At 43.9% G+C, this 26,706-nt stretch overlaps 1 protein-coding gene across 3 annotated transcripts in view; it reads right to left on the reverse strand.

Annotated features, from left to right (window-relative positions):
* The window catches only part of ADCY9 (adenylate cyclase 9), a 136,648-nt gene that overhangs the window by 46,385 nt on the left and 63,557 nt on the right, over positions 1 to 26,706 (reverse strand). For all 3 annotated transcript variants that reach the window (XM_060031653.1, XM_060031651.1, XM_060031652.1), the window contains exon 3: positions 1,418 to 1,608. In XM_060031653.1, the coding sequence (XP_059887636.1) occupies positions 1,418 to 1,608 (191 nt within the window). The remainder of the gene's footprint in view (positions 1 to 1,417; positions 1,609 to 26,706) is intronic.

Below are 26,706 nucleotides of genomic sequence, written 5' to 3' on the forward strand. Positions count from 1 at the left end.
CAGTGGTAGCCTGTGAGCAGGGGGCTCCTCTTTCTGACTCCTGCAAGACAGCAGCCCAGGCAAAGAGTGCAGGCATTAAGGAAATTTCAGCTACATGTGCTGTTATGCGTGTGCCAGAGAGCACGGGGAAGGACAGGGTCAAATACCCTATCCTCAACAGGTGTGAGTTTACCCTTCCCCGCTAGGGGCCATTGGGTCATGTCTGGAGACCTTGGTTGTCACACTGGTAAGAGAGGGTGCTACTGGCATCTAGTGGGTGTAGGCCAGGGATGCTGTTCAACATCCCACCATGCACAGGATGTCCCCTCCACAAACAGTTCTCTGGCCCAACATGTTGATGGTGTTGAGGCTGAGAAACCCTGCACTAAGTGAACAATGCACACGATGAAAATGATACGTGTGTGTGCTGTCCACAAACCTGAACACAGGAACCGCACACAGTGCCTGGATGAGAGACACCATGAAGTCCAACACAGTGAAATAATCTGGACACTGCAGCCGAGTGCCACATTATGATGCCTTCAGCTGAAGTACCAAGATCGCAAGCTTTCAACTCTGTTAATGATGTGGATAGGCAGGAATGTACTGGATTACAGCCATACCAATAGGCCATCGTCCTGACCAAACATCACTGTGTTATTTGAGAGCACAAAACAGTGAGGTGGAACTGTTTTAACCATCTCTCTCTTTAAAAAAAAAAAAAAAAAAAAAAGGAAATGGCAAATATTTAAACTGTAAAAATAAATAAGAGGTATCAGTTGGGGAACTAAATCAAATGTGATATCTGAGGAACAACTCACATACCAGAGTGATTTCACATGCCCAGGGTCCATCATGTTAATTCCCTGGTAGTTTATTGGGACAGAAATGCACCCAATATGCAGCCACCAGGAGATCTCTGTCCCAGTGATGAAATATTATAATGTTCTTGGCAAGCCTGCACTCTTCCAATGAGCTACAGCACAAGATTCACCCACACCAACAAGATTTAAAATAATCATAAAACACTGAATTTCAAGAGATGTTTGAGTATTTGAGAAAGTGATCTCTGAAATAAGATACAAACTAGCCCTCCAAGCAAGATGCTGGGAGAATCACCTTTACTCTTATCATTTATTGTTAGCTTTCAGAAATCCCAAAAGACATCATAGGTTGCAGAGAAAGAAAATAGTAACTCAAGTGAGAAGCAACTCTATGCAGTGTAGAAAGAAAATGGAGGTGCATATGTCAAAAAAGCAAAGATATTAAAAATGCAAAATGCTGCTAACTTTATACTAAATTTAAAAATCATAAAAACCAAATGGAAGGGCATTCCAAGTCGTCTGCCACAGACCCGAAGGCTGTTTATTATTTCACATGTTCTACTGCAGAATTAGTATCAAGTTTTAGAAGTAGGAAAAAAAAAAAAAAAACTAACCTTAAGGTTATCAAAGGTTTTGACAGTCTGCGCCAAGTCACTGACACTCCCTGGCGATGCTGTCCCCTGTCCCCTAGGGCCTGAGGACACCCGTGAGCCGTCAATGACCTCAAAGCCAGAAAGCAAGGCCTCTGAACAGCTGCAATGAGACTCCTTCGCTCTCTGACCCGCTATCAGGTATGTCTTCAAACCTATGGATAAAAATTACAGTCAGCACAGGTGGACACCAGCGTCGGTCGAAACGCAGCTCCGTCTTGCTCTCTACGCAGGACACGCTCCTAGAAAGTTGAGAGTAAAGTGAAAATGAGAATAGGTCATATTTTACTACTACTCCCATGACCTTTCCAGAGATGCGCAGCCTCAGGGAGAATGACTGCCTCCAAAACACACCATGTATTCACGCTGTGTTTTCTCTGAATGGAGGCTGCACGCTTCATCTTCTGGGGCTGAAACAAGGGTTTAAAAGTCCTTCCTTGGAAGGGTCACGTGGCCTCTTTCTGACGGCAGCAGAGCCCACTGAGTGCGGACCCTATACATTTCTTGGGTTTGTTTCTATCTGTAAATACCAGTCGCCGACATTCATAATGGTCAGTCTAGATGTGAGGGTGACCACAGACCATGTTACCTACGTCAGGGACTGGCAACCACCATGAAAAGGGAGACCAGAATGTGCACCAGCGGGGGAACTAAGCCCTCCCTCGATTCAGACTTAAAAAGTATCTCTTTTCTGTTGGATCCAAACATTCACACGGCAGGAACATAATTTTTTTTTTAATATTTATTTATTTGGTTGCACCAGGTCTTAGTTGTGGCCAGTGGGCTCCTTAGTTGCAGCTCGCCGGCTCCTTAGTTGCAGAACGTGGACTCCTTAGTTGCAGCTCCAGGGGTCCTTAGTTGCAGCTTGCCAGCTCCTTAGTTGTGGCACTAACTGTTAGTTGTGGCATGCATGTGGGATCTAGTTCCCTGACCAGGGATTGAACCCAGGCCCCCTGCACTGGGAGTGCGGAGTCTTATCCACTGCGCCACCAGGGAAGTCCCAGAACATCAGCTTTTTGTCAAGCTGCAGTCTATGTGAATTTTATTCTCTCACAAAATCTCCACTGTAAAAAAAAGTTGGTTAAATGGACTATTAACCTACAACTTTACAATCCCCATTAAAGGCTGAAGTAACAATATATGCTATAGTGTTAAGGAGCTGTAACAGGTGGGCTGGGCCCTGCTCCTGGTGTACAGGACCATCTGCTGGGAGGTGAGTAAGGAGCAGCTTTTCCAGACGGAACTCAAGGGCTTTCTGAAAAAGAAGCAAGCCTTATTTAAAGAAATCCATTGTTAGTCCTTACTGGAATTTAACCAGACTACGAATTTATGAAAGGGAGTGACAACGTGATTTATTCAATAAACATTTATTTTAGGCCTGGTGTATGCTGTACACAGAGAATAAAACCAGAACAAAGCAGGATTCCCATCTTAAGGAGTTTAAGCTTCAGCAGAAGGTGGTAGAGAAAAGCCATCATGGGACTTCCCTGGTGGTCCAGTGGTTAAGACTTCGCCTTCCAATGCAGGGGGTGCAGGTTCCATCCCTGGTCGGGGAGCTAAGATCCCACATGCCACGTGGCCGAAAAACCAAAACATAAAACAGAAGCAATATTGTAACACGCTGAATAAAGAATTTAAAAATGGCCCATGTCAAAAAAAATCTTAAAAAAATAAAAGACTCTATACGCTATCTAAGAAAATAAAGTACATTTAAAAACAAAAAAGAGGGCTTCCCTGGTGGCGCAGTGGTTGATAGTCCGCTTGCCAATGCAGGGGACACGGGTTCGTGCCCCGGTTGGGCAAGATCCCACATGCCGTGGAGCGGCTGGGCCCGTGAGCCATGGCCGCTGAGCCCGCGCGTCCGGAGCCTGTGCTCCGCAACAGGAGAGGCCACAACAGCGAGAGGCCCATGTACTGCAAAAAAAAAAAAAAAAAAAAAAAAAGAGGTGACATGTGACTACACTGCTGGATTCATACAGTTTCTTGCACTCAGTACATATTTAATAAATGCTCTAAAATTAATTAAGCACATAACCCTGGGACTACTTAATCAATAATCCTTAATCATTTTATAATTAAACCACCATTTCATCACTTTATCTTTCTTCCTCTCCCTCCCTCCTTATAAAATACTGTATAGCATATGTTTTTAGGTCAGCAGTTCAGAGAATTTGGCAAGAGTCACAGGACACCTAGAGACATCCAGGAGTGTAGCCAAATCACAGGTGGGATCCAAAGACTAAGATAAATAATTTTAGATGCTAACTGACCCCAAAGGAGATTGCTAAATGCTCACTCTTAACTAAGGTCCTGAACTTCCATGTATTTTTTCCAACCAAAAATATACATCCCAAATGATATATAGGATCAATCACAATTCTGACTAGCTACGTGTATAAACTTGAAAGGGAAGCGTGAACTAGAATACAACAGAAGGGTAAAAGCAGCTTTGCGTGAATTTCTCAGACTCTGTTACAGAAAACACTGAACTGATTTTATCACTTCGCCTTGGGAGAGTCAGAAAACACAAGCTCTGTGGGCTGAGGAGAGAAAAGCCCTATTTCTGACCTGCCGTGGCATCTCATCCCTGGCTTCACCCAACCAGGGCATGAAGTGGCCTGGTCCCTGGAGCTGCTGTAACTAGTCCCTCTCGAACTCCTGGGTGTGGCAGGTAAGTCACCTGCAGCGGGTGGGAAGCGGGGCCCAGAGAGTACCCGCAGCTGCTGCAGGGACTGCCTTGGGGAACAGACAAAGGAAGGGCAGTTTTTGGATTGCAGGGGTGAGGAGCTGAGGCTGCAGGGGAAGGTTTTCCGTTGTGTCTGTAGCTGGCCCTGACCCCAGAACTGCATTCCCATGGGGAGGCCGGCAGCTCGGGGCTCCCCTGCCCGGGGCTCTGCACCCCTGGGCCCTGCTCCCAGTCAGCTCTCTCACACCCAGGAGGGGAACCACTTATCCCCTCCCTGTATGGCTCCTCGGGCAAGAACAGGTGAAGGAGGCCTTTCCTGGAGGCATGACAACTACAGCAGAGAAAGGGCTGAGCCTCCAGCCCCGCAGGGCCATGAATACATGATGATGATGCAGCCAGTCCTCCAAGCAGCAGTGCGCCCTCCACCTGGGCATGGAGCCAGCTCTGCAGCACAGGCTCTGATGCCTGCCTTGGGGTGGGCACCCCTGAGGTTTGTCGTTGCTGCTTTGAATTGTGACTACTGAGTTGCCACTCATTGCTCAAACATTTATTAAATGCCTCTGTTTACCATGCACTGTGAGGGTGCTGAGGGGACAAGCGTGAACATGGCAGCCGTGACCCTCCCTGTACAGGGCGGCTCCTGCAGGGGGATCTCGGCAGCAAGTGGGTACGCCTACCTGGTCCAGGACCAGGAAGCACAGGAGGGTGTATCTCACGAAGACTCAGAGGTTTGAGAAGGCCTCCTGGGTGAAGTCCCCTCCACGTTGAGGGTTACAAGATGAGGAGAGGCCAGCCCAGTGAAGGCCACCAGGACCAGGGGCTGGGACAGCATGGTCAGGCTGTGGGTGTCACCAGAATAGTCGATGAACCAGACTCCAGAAAGGGAGCCTTTAGCAGGGAGAGTGGAGGGATGGAGGTGAGTGTTGTGTGGCTGGAACAGAGAACATGTTCGGGGCGGCAGGGGGTGGGGAGGGGGCAGAGAGGAGCTGAAGTCCGTGCAGGGCACCAGGGAGACCAGCTCCAAGAGCCTTCGCTCTGGGGGCAACAGGGGTGAGGAGGAGTAACGAGCAGGCACCAGGCTGAGGAAAGGCCAGGGAGCCCTGGAAACTCCAGTCACAAGTGGGTGGTGAGGGAGTCAAGGGACAAGGGAGGTGGGAAATAATGGTGAAACCTACTCCTTCTGAATTGCGGGGGCAAGAGGCAAGGCTTCCACAGCAAGCACGAGTGTGATGGGTAAGGGCATGTGGCTTCCAGGGAGAAGCCCTGGGATTCAGGCTCTGTCCCTCCTAAACGTGTGATGCAGTAAGATACTTCATGGCTCCACCTCTCACTAAGAACAGGACTCACCCCACAGGGCTGACTCGAGGATTAAATGATTAACACACATGAGGCCTTCATGGCAGTACCTGGCGCACAGTAAAAACTCAGTAACGTTAGCTATTATTCTCAACGTGGGTGTTTGACCTGCTTATCGCTGGGAGTCTTTTTTATGCTCCTTCTATGTACAAAAGCATTTGCAGGATTGTTAAATCAATAACTGCTCCACATTTGTTCCTAACTTGAATTTTTCTTTGGGGGGCTCCTAACAATCAACCTGTATTAGTAACACAATGCGAGTGTTCCAAAGGACAAACGCACAGATGTGTCCATGGCAAGCAAAAAATCGGTGAACAAATTAAGCAACTTTTTTTATGCTTTAATATGGAAAGTTAGATTTAAAGTGAAATGTTTTGCCAAAACTGGAGTGATATCAGTAATGATAAAGTCAGACCGGATATGAAAGGTCCCAGGGAACGTATCAGGGCCGGGTGACTGGCTGCAGTCAGGAGAGGTCATAAGACATAAGGATTTAATGAGTAACTACACACATGGACCTTGGGGTCCAAGTTCGTTAGAATGGCTTTTAGAGCAGAAAGTCAAAATAAGGCAGCTAGATTATTTATTTCATTAAGTATAGTGTAAACAGGAGAACAATTAATAAGGTTTCTTATATTCTTTCCTGGTAATTGACTTTAAACCTCACTGGCACGGATGCCTTTCATTGGCTTAATTTCACAGCAGGTGGAGAAGTGGGGAAGACGGTTCCCATAAGCTCCTGTCTCACGGAGGCGTCGTCTGCAGCTATGTGTGCCCGGGAGGCTGACGTGGTTAACAGTCTTAACTATAGCATCAATTCTTCGAGGAGAAAAACTGAGCCTTGCACCCAACTTGTGTTTAGTTTTCGTGAGCTGAGCGTAATTTGAGTGAGTGCCAAAGTCCATTTTGGAAAAGAAAGACTATTCTGGCCTTCTTATCACTGTATTTTTCTGCAGAACTCTTGCTTTGGAGGGTGATACCCTCAATCCAAGAACCAAGGGCCTAAGTGTCAACCCAACAGAAAGAGAATAATCAGGAAGGAAAGAATGTCTGCAGGTGTGTTGGGAGTTAGCAGAGTGACATAGCAAACGCCTGGGAGCTTGCATCACTGATGATCTGAAACAATCAATATAAGGGAGGCAACCAGTTTGGGCCGGTTCACAAATCAAAGGGTCTAAAAACTTATTCACTTTGTAATGAATTTTTCCTTCTAATGATATCTGTAATGGCCGAGTAGCATGAGGATTATTTAAACGAAAATGTAGTCAGTCAATACGGAAAATAAAGATTAAAAGCGTTCAATCTTAATCTACCAAATAACCAGGGCCTAAAAACTATAGATATGATATTTCACAATTGTCTATTGCTTCTGCTTAGGAAGACCAAAAGTTCTCGTGGAAAAAAAAAAAAAAAAGCATTTTCCACCTTGTTAACATCAAAACACTCTGGATGGGCCTAAGTCCTCTCTGCTCCTATGTGAAACAATTAATCACACGGAGGTGATCCGTCCTGGTTGTCCCAACACTTGACAATAAATCACAAGTTCCAACAGCAAATGGCTGTGGGTGAAACTTAACCTTCTTCTTAAAAAGTGAAGTCCCAAACAGTAAAATACGAGACAGACTAACCCAAGCAGGTGAAAGAAACAAAGGGTGGGCACCACGCCTGAGTGGCTTGATCTTGACTACACCTTTAGCCTAACCAACCGACTCTTTCAAGAACATGCACGTGCGCACGCCCACCCCACAGCTGCTCCTGTGGCAGGCGTCCTCTGCACCAGCCTCCATCTCTCTGCAGGAACAGGTACATGTCACGGCCAAAGGTGAGTGACTGGGCAGTCACCTCGTGACCACGTTCCCCTGAGCTGTCTTCTTCTGAACTTCCCTACTTGACATGAATAAGGGCTACCCTGCTCAATGCTCAGACCTAATCCTGGGAGAGTCCAGTGTAGCTGCCTTCAAAGACCCACTCCTCCCACCTCTAAAACACTCCCAAATTAGGGTTTAATACCCAGGCCTTCAAAAACTACGAAACGAGTTCTTTGAAAGGTAGCATTTGGCTGTTTATGCAAACAGTCTGCCGGGTACTAACCAACTCATTTATTCATTGGCTCATTCACACATTCACTTACCCAGCAAATGAAACATTTATTGAGTACCTACTAAGGGTGAGGACCTGGGCTGAGTGTTGAAAGAAATGGATAGGAAAAAGGAATGCTCTGGTGTTAGCAACAGTGCGGACGAAAACCGTGACCCAAAATGGAAATACCAGTCACCTAATCATGACCCCATTTCAAAGGGCTGCTGTGAGGATTAAATGAGTTAATGCTTTTCCTTAGAGCATCTTCAGGAACACTCAGGAGTAACTCAGAGTAGACTGAGGAAGGGCATGAAGTAATGCTCATAAAGAATTACATGGGAGGATGGGAGGATGGGAGGCTGGCAGTGAGGGAGAGAACAATGAGTAAGTGATGACGCATCGACAAGAAGAGAGAATCATGTGAAGTCAAGTCTGTGTGCTGGCGGGATGTTCGCAAGTGACAAAAGGCGTTTTTACAGTGAGTTTTAGAAAACAAAAGGAAAGTGAAGGTCTATGATAACTATCTTGGAATACTGTATACAACAGAGTTGAAATAATCAGAAGAGACTATGAAACAAGACAGCTAGAAGGAAGGGTGTCGGGAATTGAGACGGACTAACAACTAATAAACTGTTATTCACCAAATGTTAACCCAGAGAGTGGTCATCAGACACAAGACAGCACATCAGGTCACATCTGGAGCAATTACAGGAGGAGCCACAGACCGTATTCTTTTCCCTGGAGAATTGTGAAATAATAGTTAATTTTAAGATTTTAATTTAAGTTAAACTAACAGTTTAAAAATTAATAATTAGGGGGCTTCCCTGGTGGCGCAGTGGTTAAGAGTCCGCCTGCCGATGCAGGGAACATGGGTTCGTGCCCCGGTCTGGGAGGATCCCACATGCCGCTGAGCAGCTGGGCCCGTGAGCCATGGCCGCTGAGCCTGTGCGTCCGGAGCCTCTGCTCCACAGCAGGAGAGGCCACAACAGTGAGAGGCCCGCGTACCGCAAAACAAAAAAAAAAATTAATAATTAGGGACTTCCCTGGTGGCGTAGTGGTTAAGAATCCACCTGCCAATGCAGGGGACACGGGTTTGAGCCCTGCTCTGGGAAGATCCCACATGCCATGGAGCAACTAAGCCCGTGTGCCACAACTACTGAGCCTGCGCTCTAGAGCCCACGAGCCACAACTACTGAGCCCACGTGCCACAACTACTGAAGCCTGCGCGCCTAGAGCCCGTGCTCCGCAACAGGAGAAGCCACCCGCGCACCACAACAAAGAGTAGCCCCTGCTCGCTGTAACTAGGGAAAGCCCGCACGCAGCAATGAAGACCCAATGCAACCATAAATAAATAAAATTTTTAATTAATAATTAATTTTAAGAGTGGCAGATTTATGTACAGGATAGACAATGGAAAACAGATTCTAGAAAGAAGATAAATGAAAGACTCAATTTTAAAATCTGGGAATAGGTGGCAGCTAAATAATTGAAAAATGAAACCAAAAAAAGGGAATACATCAAAAATAGAAATAAAGCTATAGGATGCTATGTGAAAGAGGCCAGTCACAAAAGGCCACATACTATATAATTCCATTGATATGAAATGTCCAGAATAGGCAAAAATCCACAGACACAGAAAGTAGCTAAGTGGTTGCCAGAGGTTTGGGGGTTGAGGGATGGGGAGCAATTGTTAATGGTACAGGGTTCCTTTAAGGAGTGATGAAAATATTCTAAAATTAGACTGTGGTGATGGTTGCACAACTGTGAATACTCTAAAAACCACTGACTTACATACTTTGGAAGCATGAACTGTACAGTACGTTAATTATACCTCAATAAAGCTGTTTTTAAAAAATAAAACAAAACTATGCAAAGATCAAGATGTAACAGTCCTGAGATTTAGAGGACAAATGAAAAAAAAAAAACAGTATGAAATACACTATCCTTGGGAATTCAAAGTAAAGGAGTGGGCAGTAGCAGGTAAAAGAAAAATGTTTCAAATAAAGGCTTGGAAATAGATAATGTAGTAGAGCTAGGATGGAAAAATATATAAATAAGAAATAAGGCTAAATAACCTTGAAGAACTAAAAATTCAACATGGCATGAGTTCAGAAGTCTGGGAGAGATTAAACAAAACAAAACAGAAGTTTGACTTTCAGGAGATATCTCCAAGAATCATCAAATTAGCAACACTCACTGCTGCAGGCTAGTCCAGAAGAGCTGGCCCGACACCCAGGCTGTCTTCCTAGATCACCAACGCGATTCCCCCCCAGATGACAAGCGCTCACTGCGCTGCACAGCAAGGCTGCCAGAGCACCAGGGCTGCAGCCTCGCTGCAACACAGTAGAGGCGGGGTTCTCCTAGCTGCCCCAGTACTGCTGCTCCCCTCTCACCCACCAGGACTTTCACCTGCAAAGGGCAGGGGCACCACCACCAGCGACACTTCCTGGGAGCATCTTTAGATGGGAAGAAAGGCAACATAGACAACCTCACCTGGAAACTTCATATTATGCAAAACAAAAACAAAAACAAAACCCACAACTCTTACCATTCCTGACTAGCCTTTCCTGGGAGTAACCGCGCCTTTACCACCTGTTCCTTCGTGAAAATGTTTATCCAGACTCTGGCTGGCTCCCAAATCACATTTCCAGCACAGTCACACGCTTGCTGCAAATTTCCTCACTTTCCAAGTCAACCAGTTTTCAGGTCACATCAAAGTTTTCTCTCTTTTGATGAGTGCTTTGCATACTGGCTGGAACACTGCCAGAAACAATTTCCCAAACTGCATTTTCTTGTTCCCATAGGCAGACTTGCTCGAGCCATAGAACTGGGAAACCCAAACCTCTCCTTTCTGACCAAGAAGCAATATCTTCTTAGATATCTCGTTTCTCTAATTTCATTTCAGCATTGGAGGTGGTCTTTCTTTCTTAGACCTTTTTCAGGAGAATGAAAGCTGTGTTTGTGTGGTATGTTCTTAAGAACCTGAAAAGTGTTGCTGGGCATCAAACAAGAAGTCGAGGGCCCATCCCTTCACTCGGGGTCACCGGCCGGGTGGTCCCCTCTCCCTCTCTAGCCTCACACTGTAATTCATGCCACAAGAAAATCACAGCTATGTTGTAGACTCTCGCAGAAGCAAAACTGAAAGTGAAACCAAGGCAGTGAGTAGTGAGTGCCCACATATGAGAAGAGGTCGAGGGACGGTCCAGGGGGCACATCGACATGCAGAGATGTGACATATAAAAATGTGACCTGGGTCTGCAGTCAACAGCCCCTCATTCACAAGAAGCGGGTGGATGAGTCTTGAGGAATCCCCCGTCTAAAGGCAGAGAGTGAGGAAGACCCTAAAGGAGAGGCAGATGTGGGCAGAAGGCCAGGGATTCAGACTCCCCAGGAAGGAAGGGCAGACACTCCAGCAAGCAGGTCCCTGCCCCGTAGAGGTGCTGGCCCCAAACCACATAGCTGAGTACTTGGAGAGAAGGAGGCATGAAGCGCACCTAGTATCACAGGGAAAGAAACAAGAAAAAAACAAAGTGTTATTCTGAATAACACTAGACCACGTTAAAAACACAGAAATACAGCTTGAGGAGCTAATGTAAAATGTGGTAACAACAGCTGATAACACTGTATTATATAACTGAAATCTACTAAGTGAATAGAACTTAGATGTTTCCACCAGAAGATAAAAAAAGATAAATACCTGAGATGATGAATGTGTTAATTAACTAGATGAGGGAATCCTTTCACAATGTATACATATATCAAATCACAATCCACACTTTAAATAACTTACAATTTTATTTGTCAATTATAACTCAATAAAACTGAAAAATTTTACAGAAAAAAACACAGAAATACACCAAAATATTAACAGGGCAACAGGATTATGGAAATTCACTTTCTATATTGAATCTTCTTATTTATGTTTAAAATAAGCATAAAGTTTTAAACTTATTACAAAACATTTTAGACATAGAAACATGTAAGGAAAAGTAAGCTCAAGACTCGGAGTCCCTCCAGTCTAAGGAACAGATGGTTGCCTGTACCATCCAGGTTCCCTGCAGGCCTTCCCCACCACACCCCACCTCCCGCACAGAGCACAGAACTATCCAGAACGCCACGGCCACAGGCTCCTCCCCACGTGTTTCTTTACGTTTTCACTACATATGTACGTAATGCTAAACAACACACAGCATTAATATGTGTTTTTTTTTTAACCTTTACATAAATGACATCATTTTACAAGTATTCTTTTGAAAGTTGCTCTTTTTGGTCCAGCAATATGTTTGAGAATCATCCATACTGATACATGTGATCCACATTCATTTATTTTCAACACTATGAAACGTCCCACTGAATAAATACACCATGATTCAAAAAAGAAAACCTCCAAGTATTATGTTAACACCAATGATAAACTCTGTGTTCTGTTAAAAATAAGAAAGAAAGAAAAAAAGAAAGAAAGAAATATGATAAATCAATAGGGTAAAGACATGATGAACGCAAAAATACCACCGATTCAAAGAATACATCATAAATATACATTTAAGAATGAAATGGAACTTGTGAAGACTAGTAAAAAAAAAAAAATCAGGAGAGGAGCTCAAGGATGGAAGAAAAGTTGCTGGAAAATAGTCAAAGAAATCAAACTCAGTGAAGATGGCAGGTCAGGCACCACAAAGATCACACTGAAATGGAAAAAACGAAATAGGGAGATGAGAGGAATACAGAGCTCCTCAAATTGTGAGTTAATGAGTCTGAGAGGTGACAATTCCATTACCCAGGTTAAAAAGACCCTCGGGACTGCTGTAGTTAGGCCATATGCCTGCCACTTTCCCAAATGAAGAAATGGACAGAGGGTCCCAGGGAAGAACTCCCGACCAGGCTGACTCAACCCAATCAGGTCAAAGGCTCAGCAGTATGGCTCCACCTGACTTTTCAGCCATACACAGCTGGGCTGGGAGGAATTGGAGGAGAAGGTTCCAGACGGTTCCAGAAAGCTGAAGAGGCTTTCAGGGGGTTAATGAGATAATACAGGAAGTGGACTATTGGGGGGGTTTAAAGAATGTGGCCCAGGGCTGTCCAAGAGAACTGTCTTTGATGACAGAAATGTCCTATGGCTGTCAGTTCAGCGGCCACCAAGCACTTGAAATGTGGCTCATACAAGTGAAGAACTAAATTTCTTTTCTATTTTTTAAAAAATTAATTTCATTTAATTTATTTATTTTTGGCTGCTTTGGGTCTTCGTTCCTGCACACGGGCTTTCTCAAGTTGCAGTGAGCAGGGACTACTCTTCGTTGCAGTGCGTGGGTTTCTCATTGCGGTGGCTTCTCTTGTTGTGGAGCACGGGCTCTAGGCCCACAGGCTTCAGTAGTTGCAGCACGTGGGCTCAGTGGTTGCAGTGCGCAAGCTCTAGAGCACGGGCTCAGTAGTTGTGGCGCATGAGCTTAGTTGCTCCACGGCATGTGGGATCTTCCCGGACCAGGGCTTGGACCCATGTCCCCTGCATTGGTAGGTGGACTCTCTTTTTTAATATAATTAAACTATTATTTTTAATTTATTTATTTTTGGCTGCATTGGGTCTCTGTTGCTGCGCACGGGCCTTCTAGTTGCAGTGAGTGGGGGCTACTCTTTGTTATGGTGGGTGGGCTTCTCATTGTGGTGGCTTCTCTTGTTGTGGAGCATGAGCTCTACAGCACGGGCTCAGTAGTTGTAGCGCATGGGTTGCTCCGCGGCATGTGGGATCTTCCTGGACCAGGGCTCGAACCCGTGTCCCCTGCACTGGCACACGGATTCTTAACTACTGCGCCACCAGGGAAGCCCAGAACTAAATTTCTAATGTTTTCTCATCATAACAAATTTTAAATAGCTACATGTGGCTCACTGCTACCACACTGAACAGTGAAGATCCAGATCCTTCCTTATTGGGAAACAGGAATGAACTGGCAACAGAAAGCTCCTTCTTATCTTACTAACTAGAGAAGAGGTATAAGAACCATTAAAAAAAGGATGAATGGAGTAAAGAGGAAAACTAAATGTGAAACCAATAAGCATGAACTTCTATTTATTATAGATGACATTTAGTAGCAAACATGAGGGACAAATTACCCTGTACACTAAGAGCAGGAGTAGCCAATTGGAAAACAGGGTAGAAATAGATACTCTAGCAAACAAAATGGAAGACAATCTCTAAGAATAAGAAAACAGGAGAGGACTCCCCTGGTGGCACAGTGGTTAAGAATCTGCCTGCCAATGCAGGGGTCATGGATTCGAGCCCTGGTCCAGGAAGATCCCATATGCCACAGAGCAACTACGCCCATGGGCCGCAACTACTGAGCCTGCGCTCCAGAGCCCGCGGGCCACAACTACTGACCCCGCGTGCCACAACTACTGAAGCCCACTGTGCCTAGAGCCCATGCTCCACAACAAGAGAAGCCACCACAATGAGAAGCCCATGCACTGCAACGAAGAGTAGCTCCCGCTCACTGCAACTAGAGAAAGCCTGCGCGCAGCAACGCACCCATAAATAAATAAATTAATTAATTAAATAAATTTATTTTAAAAAAGAAAAAAGAAAACAGGAGAGCTTGGAAAGATTGAACATTTTCCAATAAAAACTTAAAATGGTTTGAAAATTTGATTCAAAAACCTAATTCAAAGCCCATCTGTATATAGTTCAACCTTGCTTGACATGTATTATTCCTAAAAATGTTTTTAATATCAATAGTTTTAAGATATGCTGTAGTTTCCACTTTTTATACACTTTAAATTGTACTGCATGATTCCTAAAAGCAGTCTGTAAAACGAACACTGAGCTCTCTGATCTTTCACACCCATTAAAAGCAACACATGTAGTAAAACACACCACTGAACAAATTACCATTTCGTGGGGGTTCTCTGTCTCCACCGGCCTGAATGTTGAACTAGGCACATGGCCATGATGCTAATGGATTTGGCACAAACCACAGAGGCCAGGCCAGAGAAGGCAGCAGGAGAAGGCGTCTTACGAGCGGTATCACTGAACCGGCCTTTCTGCTGAGGCCCAGCCCCAGGCAAATATGTGAAGCAGATAAACTGACTGGTCCCCTCGGCCAACCTCCCCTCTCTTTCTGTTCCTCCTGGGTCCCCTCCACCCTGCCACCTGCTGTCTGAATGTCCACCAGTGTCTGCATGATCGAGGGCCTTGGGGTGCTGTGACATCACCCAGGATGAGAGAGAGGAGGGAGCCCTGGGGACCACACCCCTGCCCCCTGCTCCCATGAGCTGCTCACAGTGGTCAAGGAATTCACCCCTGCAGCTGACTGATCTGCATATTGTGCCTTCCTGACTCGAATGCAGTGAAAACATCTGGTCCCCAGTCACAGCCCAGAAACTCCTGTGTCACCAACATCCAGGCACAGTTTCTGCCAGGCACCACAGAAGCGGGCCTCCACGCCGAGGGCAGGTCCCAGCGTAAAGGTGTGCCTCATCTGGGATCATCACGAAACATGGCATTCCTGCTGGATTCTCTGAAATACTTTAAATTCCTTGAGGACCCATAATGACACCTTCTGGAGACCAGATGGTGAACCATGGGTTCTCAACCTGATCAGACCCAAGGGCCCCGTGTTATCCCATTTTTATTGCATACTTCATTTGCAATGTCCTCTTTACCCTCCTGAATAAAATTAAATTCATGGACCATACATAACCCTTCATCACTGAGACCACCAAAAACACCTCTACCAATCTCCTGCTGCGTGGCCTTGCATCAAGCTGCCTTCGGACACAGCAGGGGGAGCTTGGGAAAGTGGGTGCTGGGCCACAGCAGGGCCTCTTGCCCTACAAGCAGCCAGAAGTTCCATAGTTCTCTTCCCACACCTCCCCCTGCCAAGAGAGAACCAGCTGGAACGATATTTAAAAGACTGAAAGGACTTCCTTGGTGGCACAGTGGTTAAGAATCTGCCTGCCAACACAGGGGACACGGGTTCAATCCCTGGTCCAGGAAGATCCCACATGCCGTGGAGCAACTAAGCCCATGTGCCACAACTACTGAGCCTGTGCTCTAGAGCCCGCAAGCCACAACTACTGAAGCCCAGGTGCCTAGAGCCCATGCTCCGCAACAAAAGAAGCCCACACACCACAATGAAGAGTAGCCCCCGCTCCCCACAACTAGAGAAAGTCCACGCGCAGCAACAAAGACCCAACACAGCCAAAAAAAAATAAAAATAAAGAAATGAATAAAAAAATAAATAAAAAGACTGAAAATTCCACAGTGCTGTATGTGCATCTATTACAAAATTGTATACGTAACATGTGAGTGTGTGTGTATCCGCAGCAATTTTAAAAGGAAACGATTTCGGAACATATCCTATTCATTCTTTCAGCAAATAATGAGCTCCTGAAATCTGCCAAGAATGAGGCTAGGTCCATTATAAATGCTCTTAGTACCGTACATTGCCTCTGTCTTACTCATCTGAGTACCGACAGCACCCGGCTGAAGGCCTAGCAGACAGGGCATTCAAACGCCGCCAGAGCTGACCACACCCCTACAGCAGTGGTCCATTTGCAGAACAAAGTATTGAAAGTACTGTACCTTCTCCAACTATATAGTAAACTTTCCTTTTTACACAATAGGAACAAAAAGTTACTCATCTACTGATTCTATCTGAGCACCTGCTATATGCCAGGTGAAAGCTAATGACAAAACTGTGAGCGTGACAGTTAATTGTCCCTGACCCCAAGGAACTAGAAGTAGGAGAGTAAACAATGAACTGCACCTCGCTGAAGCAAAGTGGGGGAGGAGGGTGGCCCGGGTGAGGCTGGAGCAGCAGGCAGGGCTGCAGCTGTCGGGAGCAGCCTGAGTTGGCGCTGGGCCCCTGGAAGGCCTCAGCGGAGTTTTAAGCATGGTTGCACACAATCCAATTTTCTCTCTTTTTTCCACTTTAATGTTTTTAAAAACTTTTTAATTTGAAGTAATTTTAGACATACAGAAAAGTTACAAATAAAGTACAAAGGAGTTCCCTTCTATTCCTCACCCCACTTGTCCTGATGTTACTGTTGTCTTATGCTACGTCAAACATAGAACAATAATCAAGAAAAGGAAGTTAACGTTGGTACAATATTGTTAATTAGACTATGGACTTTATTCAAACGTCACAAATTTTTGGTCTGATTTCTCTTCCAAGATCATACCCAGATCCTGGCTGGCTGGGAGTAGTGGATGGCTGGGAGCTGTCGAGAGCAGCAGCGGGACTTGTCCTGAGGTTGTTGCTGTGACCCAGGCAGAGGGTAAGAGCAGCCTGGCCTAGGATGACTGCAGGGTAGAAGCAAGCAGATTCCCGATACAATGTCCAGGCAGAACTGAACAGGACAAGCCAACAGGCTGGACGTGGGGGTGAGGAAGGGGAACAAAGCGGACTCCACAGGTTCTGCCTTACTCCCTGGCTGAGAAGGACCAGGGCAGGTAAAGGTTTGGGGGGCAAGATTAGAAGCTCAGTTTTGGACTCTTTAGTTGTAAGATGCCTGTGAAATTCCCAAATGAAGACATCCAAAAGGCAGCCACACCGTCCCAATCAGAGGGGAGATTCAGACTAGAGAAGGGATGTCGCTACTACACCCATGGAGAGGATGACGAGAGAGGAGGGGCCAGGAAGTAAGCCTGAGGACCTCTGATGTCACGAGATGGTAGGGGAGAGGGACCCAGCAAAGAAGTCCAAGGAAGATAGTCAGGCAAACAGGATTCTGAGGAAGCCAAGAGAGGAGAGTATCTCAAGAAGAAGGAATGGGCCACTGTGCTCATGCTGCTGAGAAGTGATCCTGGGTTTGGTAGCATGGAGACTGGCAGTGCCATGCCAAGAAGGGATGCACCTGAGTGGCCAGACTGGGTGGGTTGAGTGGAGAGTGGAGAAAGCACATGTCAATCCTTCGGAGAAGTCTGGTCATGAAGTGTGGCAAAGAAATGGGGTGATGTGGCATCCTGGGGGGATCTGTGCAGGGCGGAGATGCTAGAGAACATTGTGGACTGAGGGAGTGGTCCAGAGAAATTAAAGGTGCAGGAAAAGGAAAGCAGCTAGAGGGGCAACGTTGCTGAAAAAGGGAGAGAAGATAGAACCCATAACTCAAGTGAAGGGATTGGGCATTATCAGAAGGAGGCAAACTTCTTCTGTAAAAGAAAGAAGAAAAAAACTAGACATAACCATTTGTAGGCTTTCAGGGAAGGGAGTGTATTTGGTTTGGCGGGAGCAAAGGCAGGACAGTAGGACTCTTGATGTCTGGCTGTGGCTGAGAGGATGTCACGTCGGGATGTGAGGTTCAGGCTGGGATAGATGCTCTTGAGGGAGAATATCTAGAGTCATCAAGGTGACAGTGCTACCAGCCAGACAAATGGCAGTGGGAGCTGGCTCTTCCAGAACAGCACTCCAAGGCAATGAAAGAGCAAAGGCACAAGTGAGGCACTTAAGTATCTGTTGAATAAATATACAAATAAATGAATGAACAGATGAGTTGATGTGCTAATTAATCAACTCACAAAGTGAAGACTGTTTTGAAGGCAGAGCGAGAGGAGACGGGAGAGTGGAGTAGTGTGATGTGCTGTGGACGCCTGGAGGAGAAGTGCGTGAAGAACTCGCACCATGAACAGTGAAACAACAAACAACCCAATTTTATTTTTTTAAAGGCAAAAAGGTCTGAATAGACATTTCTCCGAAGAAGACATACAAATGACCAATAAAGCATGTGAAAAGATATTCAGCATCATTGGCCATCAGGGATACGCAAATCAAAAGCACAATGAGATATCACATCACACCCATTAGGATGGCTATAATTAAAAAGACAGACAGGGCTTCCCGGGTGGCACAGTGGTTAAGAATCCACCTGCCAATGCAAGGGGACACGGGTTCGAGACCTGGTCCGGGAAGATCCCACATGCTGTGGAGCAACTAAGCCCATGCACCACAACTACTGAGCCTGTGCTCTAGAGCCACGAGCCACAACTACTGAAGCCCACCCGCCTAGAGCCCATGCTCTGCAACAAGAGAAGCCACCACAATGAGAAGCCTGCACACCACAACAAAGAGTAGCCCCCACTCGCTGCAACTAGAGAAAGCCTGCGCACATCAACGAAGACCCACCACAGCCAAAAATAAATAAAATAAAATAAAATATTTTTTAAAAAAAGCTTAAAAAAATAAAAAAGACAATAGCAAGTGTTGGCAGGGATGAAGAAAAACTGCAATCTTTATACACTGCTGGTGGGAAAGTAAAATGAGGCACCTGAACACTCCAGCAATTCTTCAAAATGCTAAACATAGAATTACCATATGATGTTCGAATTACCATATGAGTTCCCAGTGATTCTACCCCTAGGTAAATGCCCAAGAAAAATGAAAACACATGTCCACAAAAAAACTTGTATACTAATATCATAGCAGCATTATTTATAACAGCCCCAAAGTGGAGATAACCCAAAGGTCCATCAATTGATGGTCTATACATACAACAAAATATTATTCAGCCATAAAAACATATGGAGTTTTGATCCATGCTACACCATGGGTGAATCTTGAATCTCATGCTAAATGAAAGAAGACAATCACGAAAGACCATGTATTGTATGATTCCATTTCTACGACATGTCCTGAAGGAAAACGAGGGGAAAGCTTGTTTTACAGGAATCCAACAGGTCTTACAAAGCTACAGCAGTTAAGACAGTGGAGTATCCACACAAGGGCAGACAAATAGATGAAATGGCAAAGTGTTCAGAGATCAACTCTCACACATATGGACACAATTTATGACAAAAGCGACACTATGGAACATGGGAAAAGGATGGCCTTTTCAAGAACAGTGCTCAGCTCAGACTGGATATCTGTTGCTTCCTTTACAGCCAGCCCCAAAGTCCTGGGCTGGTAAATACGCACATGCAAAGATATTCAACATCATTAGCTGCTTAGGAAACGCACATTAAAACCATGAGATGTCACTACACACCTATTAGTATGACTGAAATGAAAAACACTGATAATATCAAGGGCTAATGAGGATGAGGAGCAACGGGAACACTCATATGTTGCTGGTGGCAACACAAAATGGTACAACCACTCTGGAAAAACCTGCAGCACTTACTTATAAAGCTAAACATACACTGACCATGTGCCCCAGCAATTCCAATCCTGGCTATTTACCCTAGAGAAATTAAACCTATGTTCACACAAAATGCTGTATACGATGTTTACAGCAATTCTATTCATAATTTCCAAAACCTGGAAACAACCTAAAACGTCCTTCAGTGGGTGAATGGATAAACACACAGTGTTAGATCCACAGGATGGAATACCGTTCAGCATTACAAGGAATGAACCACAGATATATACAACAACTAAGATGCAACAACTTATACTAAATGAAAGAAATCAGTTTTAAAAGTGTATATACTGTTTGGTTCCATTTTAGTGACATGCTCCCAAAGGCAAACTACAGGGGTAGATAAGAGATTAGTTGCTTCCAGGGAGAGGGTGGGGGCAGGAGGTGGGGTCTATAAAGGGTCAACACAAGGAAAAGGTTTGAGCGGGGTAGAGGTGAATCTGTTCTATATCCTGGTCGTACTGGTGGCTACAAAATCTATACATGTGTTAAAATTCATAGAACTGTACACAAAAATTAAAATATCAATTTACAAATGACAATTTGAAAAATAAAATTATACAAAAAGGAACTGCCACACAACATTGCAATTCCAATCCAAGTCTCTACTCGTGAGAAATGAAAACATCTATCCACACTCAGACCTGTACACAGATGTTCAGAGCAGCTTTATCTGTTACAGCCGAGATGTGGAAATAATTCACATGTGCATCAGCAGGTGAATGGACAAACTGTGGTCTATCCATCCAAAATAACTTGACCCAGCAAGAAAAAGGAACTGAATACTGATCCACGCTACAACATGGGTGAATCTCAAAGAGAGGACACTAAGTGAAAGAAGCCAGATGCAAAAGACCACATAGTGTATGATTCCAGCTATATGAAATGTCTAGAAAAGGCAAATCTCCAGAGACAGAAAGTGAATACCCAGGTGCTGGGTTTGGGAGCAGGTCTGCCTGCAAATGAGCATGATGGGCCTGAGGGGTGATAGAAATGCTCTAAAATCAACTTTTGGTGATGCTTAGACAATGCTGTAAATTTTCTAAAAGTAAGTCAAGTGTACGCTTTTAAGAGGTGATTTTTGTGGTGTGTAACTTACACCTTGATAAAACTGTGCTCAATTAGATATTCATGTTTTTTCATGAAAACTTGGCCCCTACCTCACAGAATACACACAAAAAATTAATTCCATGTGGATTATAGACATAAATTTGAAAAGCTAAACAATAAAGTATTTAGGAAACAAAAGAGAAGAATAATTTCATGACCTCAGAGGTTGAGGAAGGTTTCCTAAACAGGACACAAAAAGCAGTAACCTAACAAAGAAAAAGACTGATAAAATTCATACTAGGTTGAACCACATGAAATTGCCAATATTTAATCATTCTGATCTCTAAGAATGGCAATTTCATAGTAAAAAGGCAAGACCATAGTGGGAAAAGGCATTTGCTTCACTATAACTGACAAAGGGCCAGTAGCCTGAATATAAAAAGCTCCTAAAAATCAATAAGAAAACCAAACCAAACAAAACCAGACCACTCAGTGGAAAATGGGCAAGAAACTCAGACAGACACTTGACAAAAGAACAAAACCAGATGGCCTGCTGACGTAAGAAAAGGCACTCGACCAGGGAAACGCAAACCAAATCAGAGAATCACAAGTTAAAGCTACCAACAGAAACCCCACACACCGACCAGAGTGGCTAAAATCAGACAGACTGACAGCGCCCCTGAGGACGCGGGGCAGTGAGGAGCTGCTGGTGGGAGGAAAAGTTGCAAACTGTTTGGTATTATCTGTCTATTAAAGTTGAAGATACTCATACTCTATGACCCAAGACTCCCACTCCTGGATGGTTGTTTACACACGAAAGTGCACGCAAGTGTCACCAGGATATGGCACAGCTGTGTTCACAGTCATTCTGTAGGAGCCAAGATGGGAACCATCCACACGTCCATCAAGACAGAGAGAGAGACAGCAGTACAGACACAGAGAACACCTTTCAGCAGTGAAAATGAACAAACTACAACCATAAGCAACAGGGATGAATCTCACAAGCATGATATTGAGTGACGGGAGCAGCCCCAAACGAGTACATATTGCAGATTCCATTTATATGACATCTAAACACTGGCAAAAACAATTGATGGGGCCAGAAGTCAGGATGCAGTTCCTGCAGGAAGAGGGAGTGAGTAGTACTGAGGGGCGCACAAGAGGGTTCGGGAATGCTGGCAACACTCCATTTTGTCTGGGTGCTGGCTGTGTCCATTTTGTGACAATTCTTCAAATGTACACTTACGATTCGTGCATTTTTATTTATGCATATTATACATCAACGCAGAAGTTTGTTTTAAAAAACAGGCATCCGAAGTCTTCAAAACTGCCAATATCATTAGAGACAAAAAAGGCTGGGGAACAGTTCTAGATCAAAGGAGACTACATGGATGTGCAATGAACAATCCGATACCTGACTAGACCCTGGATGAAAGTAAGAAAAGCTCTAAAAGATACTACAGGACAACTGGGGACATCTGACTATGAACGACACATCTGCTAAGAGTATTGTGTTACATTTCTTGATGCAATAATTCAGTCTATGCAGGAGAATGTCCTCGTCCTTAGGAGATACATGCTAAGGAATTTAAGGGGGCAGGGCCATAATGCTTGCAACTTACTCTCAAATGTTCAGTGGCTCAGGAAAGAAAAAAGAGGAGATACACATATACACACATATGTACACACGCACATACATATACATATAAAGGGCATGTATATGTATACACACATATATAAAGGACATACACATATGTATGTGTGTGTATAAATATATACATACATTTATATAGAGAGAAAGAAAACAAATTTGGTAAAATATTAACAATTGGTGAATCCAGGGAAAGGGCATATTAGTATTCATTACACTATTCTTTGAACTTTTCTGTAGGTCTGAAATTTTTCAAAATAAAAATTTGGGAAAAAAGCAAAAACGAATAAAAATCTGGCAAAACCAAACAACCTAAGCCAAGTGTTTAAGGAGGCACACTGGTTAAGAAAACCACAAAGAAGAGAAGTAGCAGCCCCCGGTGAGGGCCAGACCACGGTTACCTTTGGCAGGGAGGGGACAGGATGGGGTGTCTGGGCAGTGGCAACGTTCTCTTTTTTAACCTGGTCAACAGATACAAGGGTGTACACTTTAATCAGACCGTACATGTATTTTATGTAGTTTTCTGTAGCTGTGTCATTTCATGATTTTTACAAAATTGTGGTTTTACAAGAACAAAGAGATTGAGCAGGGTAGAGCTATGTGTGCAGCATAAGAGAAGCAGTTATAATCGAGCTGGAGGAAGAGAGAGCAGCTCAGCCACTCAGCTCCGGCTGCCACGGGTTCTGCCACCACACTTTGCAGGCCCCACTGTGTAGCTGCTTCTGGCATGGCAGCTTCTAGCGTGGCAACACAATCGTAACAGCATTACTGTCTCTTAGCTGCCAAATGTTCTCATGATTTGGTTGCTATGAAAACACACCTAACTTACATTGAAGACTGATTTATTAAAGGTGTTGCAAGATGGTGGGTTTTTTTTAATGAAAAAAAATTGTCTCCCAGGAAGTCATTTTCCCATAAATCACAAATAAAAACTTAGCAAAAAATATTTAAAACTCCCATAAGTTTTGGTCCTTAATTCTCTTCTCCTGATATTGCTACAAAAATAACTGGAAACAAAATATTTATTGTTTACAGCTGCTTGGAATTTAATTCCAAACGAGTTGGTCAGTACATTCATTTACTGCAGAGCTAAATCTGCAAGATTCCATGTTGAGGACAAATCGTTTCCACACACAAGACGGAGGAACCCTCAACAGCTTCTCACCGAAGTCATTCTTGACAAACGATAACAGTATGTATGTTCCATTTCAGCTCACTGACTCCAGCGCCAAGCTGCTTGGGTTCAGACCCCAGTTCCTCTACAGGCAGCCTGTGGATAGCTGAATCCACCATTTGGTGGATAGCTTGGATGAAGACAGAGAGAAGCTGTTGTTCATCACGGATGTAGATGGGAGGACCAACCAAAGATGCGTGGGTGTTGGAGGAGCTGTTGTCCCTGCCAACAAGGGAAGCCAGCAGGTCAGGACCGTGAGCTCGATGCCCCTGCACTGACTTTCTGAGTGTGAAAAGAATGCAGCTGCTACTTCACTTCTTCCTTCCAGATCTTGTGCAAACTGTCCCTTGTGGCCCAAGCTGCATACAGAGATCTAACTTAGCAAAGCTGACATGTGAATCCACTACAGTCCACCCCTGTCAACCTGGCACCCACATATATACATACACCTCTTTTTAACCATAATCAACTTCTAAATGAAGTCAAGGGTAAAATCAGGCTTCCACCTGATGTAATGCAACCATCCCTCTTACAGCCAAAACCATGCTCACCCTCTCTCCAAAAGAATCTCGGTTTAGCAGTGCAATTAGCTCAAACTAAGGTGGTTTTTGTTGTCTTGCTGTTGAGGTTTTCTCTTTCTTTTTTCATTCTTTCTTAACCAAGAAAGCCTCTGTAGGAGCAGGGAAGTTACAAAGTGATACTCTCCAGAACTCTTTTTCACTCAGCTTTGAAGACAAACACTTGGTGAAGTTGCTGGGCACTATCATATTCCTGGTTTCTTCCTTCCTTAAAAACAAATTGCTCATTTGGGACATCCCTGGCCATCCAGTGGTTAAGACTTCACCTTCCAATGCAGGGGGTGCAGGTTTGATCCCTGGTTGGTCGGGGAGCCAAGATCCCACATGCCTCGCGGCCAAAAACAAAAACAAAAAACAGGAGCAGTATTGTAACAAATTCAATAAAGGCTTTAAAAATGATCCACAACAACAACAACAAAAAAAATCTTAAAAAAAAAAAAGGAATTGCTCTTTAAAATGACATTCAATTAAGCAAACATTTTAAGGAGTGTCTACTGAGTGCAAGATATTGATTCCAGGTTAAATAAAGTATTAAAACAAGCCTTTTACCTGCTGATTGAATTGTCTTTAATAACTGTGCTTGTGTAGTACTTTTCATTTCCATTCTCTCATTTGATGTTCCGATGAGATAGGTGAAATAATCCTGCCTCCAATAGAGACGGGTGTGCGGAAGTGGCGGGGGCAGTACCTAACGACAGGGGTCAGGTTTAAGTTGGAGGTAAATATCCATCCAAAACGTCAGGATGGAAAAGACCACGTATGATGAGACAGAAAAATAAAAGCTCAGAGAGGAAAATCATATACGGAGCATTAAAGACCAGCAGTGTCACAACACTTCCCGAGGAACAGGGGGTTCTAGGACAAGGCTGGATAGAAGCTCACTCTCAGTAAGAAGGGAGCTGCCCCCACTCATAATTCTCTGTGTTTCTATCTTATTTTTTCCTTCTAAAAAGCTATGCTCTTTTCTAAATTTTTAGATTTATTGCCAAACTCAAGGAACACTTGACTGAAACAGCATATAACTCTGAAATCACAAATAAAGTACTAGGAAATTCCATCTTCATGTTCTATCATTTTACTGCTGTGCTGGTACCAAAAAAAAAAAAAGAAAATGATGTGTAAAGAAAAGCTGATGATTTGTGAGTTTAAAGTTTCTTTTTGTTTTTATTTATCTGAATTCATTTGAGAAAGAAAAAGGAAAAAATACATGACCCCCCATTATTATCTGATTATTTTATAATCTTATATACAGACATAAAGCATCATTACAAGAAAAGGCACATACCAATGGAACAAAAGAGAAACCTCATTCCCTTATTTTCTAATAATTTGTAGTCTTTGATTCTTTGCTTAGAACTTCTGTTCATCACAAAAGGAGCACATTAACAATGTGCTAAAAACCTTCGTGACTTGGGGCAGGGCACCGAAGTTCCATGGAACTCAGTTTCTCCCTTTTAAAAAAATAAGATAGTTTAACTAGAATCATCTAAACTACAAAATGCCTTTTATTAATTCTTTAAAAAAAGGATTCATAAAATAAATAAAATTCTACGATTTGATGGAGCCATTTTTGTCTAAGATGTTTAGCAACGCCTGGCAAAGGAAATCTAAACAAGGGCTCCTGAACAGTAAGGCCTATTTTAGAGATTTGGACTTCTCTATCATAAACCTATGGAATCAAACTGTTGCCAATCTAGCCACCAGTGACAGCACAGCTCAACATCAACAAATGTATTGCATTTAATCCTGGAAACACAAGGCATGCAGCTGTTTTTCCTGGAAATCAGCTTTGTCTCTGGATATTCACAAATCCCAATTTAGAAGGCTGATCTATTTGAAGAGAAACAGCATGAGAGTATCACTTCCAAACCTTAATACTTTTAAATAATGTTTCTCGATTGGGAGCCTGCATCTAAACACTACCAGTTTTCCAGGACCTCGCTCGGAGGCCACTCCAGCCCTGCAGACAGGCGGATGGACTCTCCATCCTTCTTCTGTCATTCCCAGAACAATCTATCTCTCCCCAGACAAACATTCTTCTCCCCAGCATCACAGTGATTGGCTCCTGGCTCCCTTAACCGACTATAAATTCTCTGAGACTGCACTGGCTTTGCATTGTTCATGAAGCAAGCACACAATAAACATCTGTTAAAATAAACTCGTATAAATTAATATAATCTTCTTAATTTAAGGGCATAAATACAGATTACAAAATCATTATAAGTGACTCTGAACAAAGCCCTGAATTGAAAAGCCCAGTTCCATTTTTTAGATCCTTTGATGATATTTAAGGGGAAGCTGAGGACCAAAATAAAATGGTTACTAAGAAAAAAATCAAAGCCTAGGTAAGAATAATCAGTTTGAGCTCTGTTTTAATTAAGGAGGAGCCAAGCAATTTTGCTTCCCGATTTTCTTGATTCGTGTAAGTAGACCTCAGATAATAACTAGCTTTGAAAATCCTTATGAATTTGCAATTCATGTGAATTATGAAACTGAGGCTAAGCTTTAAGTAACTATCCAAGGTCACCTAAGTAGTCAGTGGCAGGGCTTAGCCTG

This window comes from Delphinus delphis, chromosome 15 (assembly GCF_949987515.2).
Source record: "Delphinus delphis chromosome 15, mDelDel1.2, whole genome shotgun sequence".
NCBI lineage: Eukaryota > Metazoa > Chordata > Mammalia > Artiodactyla > Delphinidae > Delphinus > Delphinus delphis.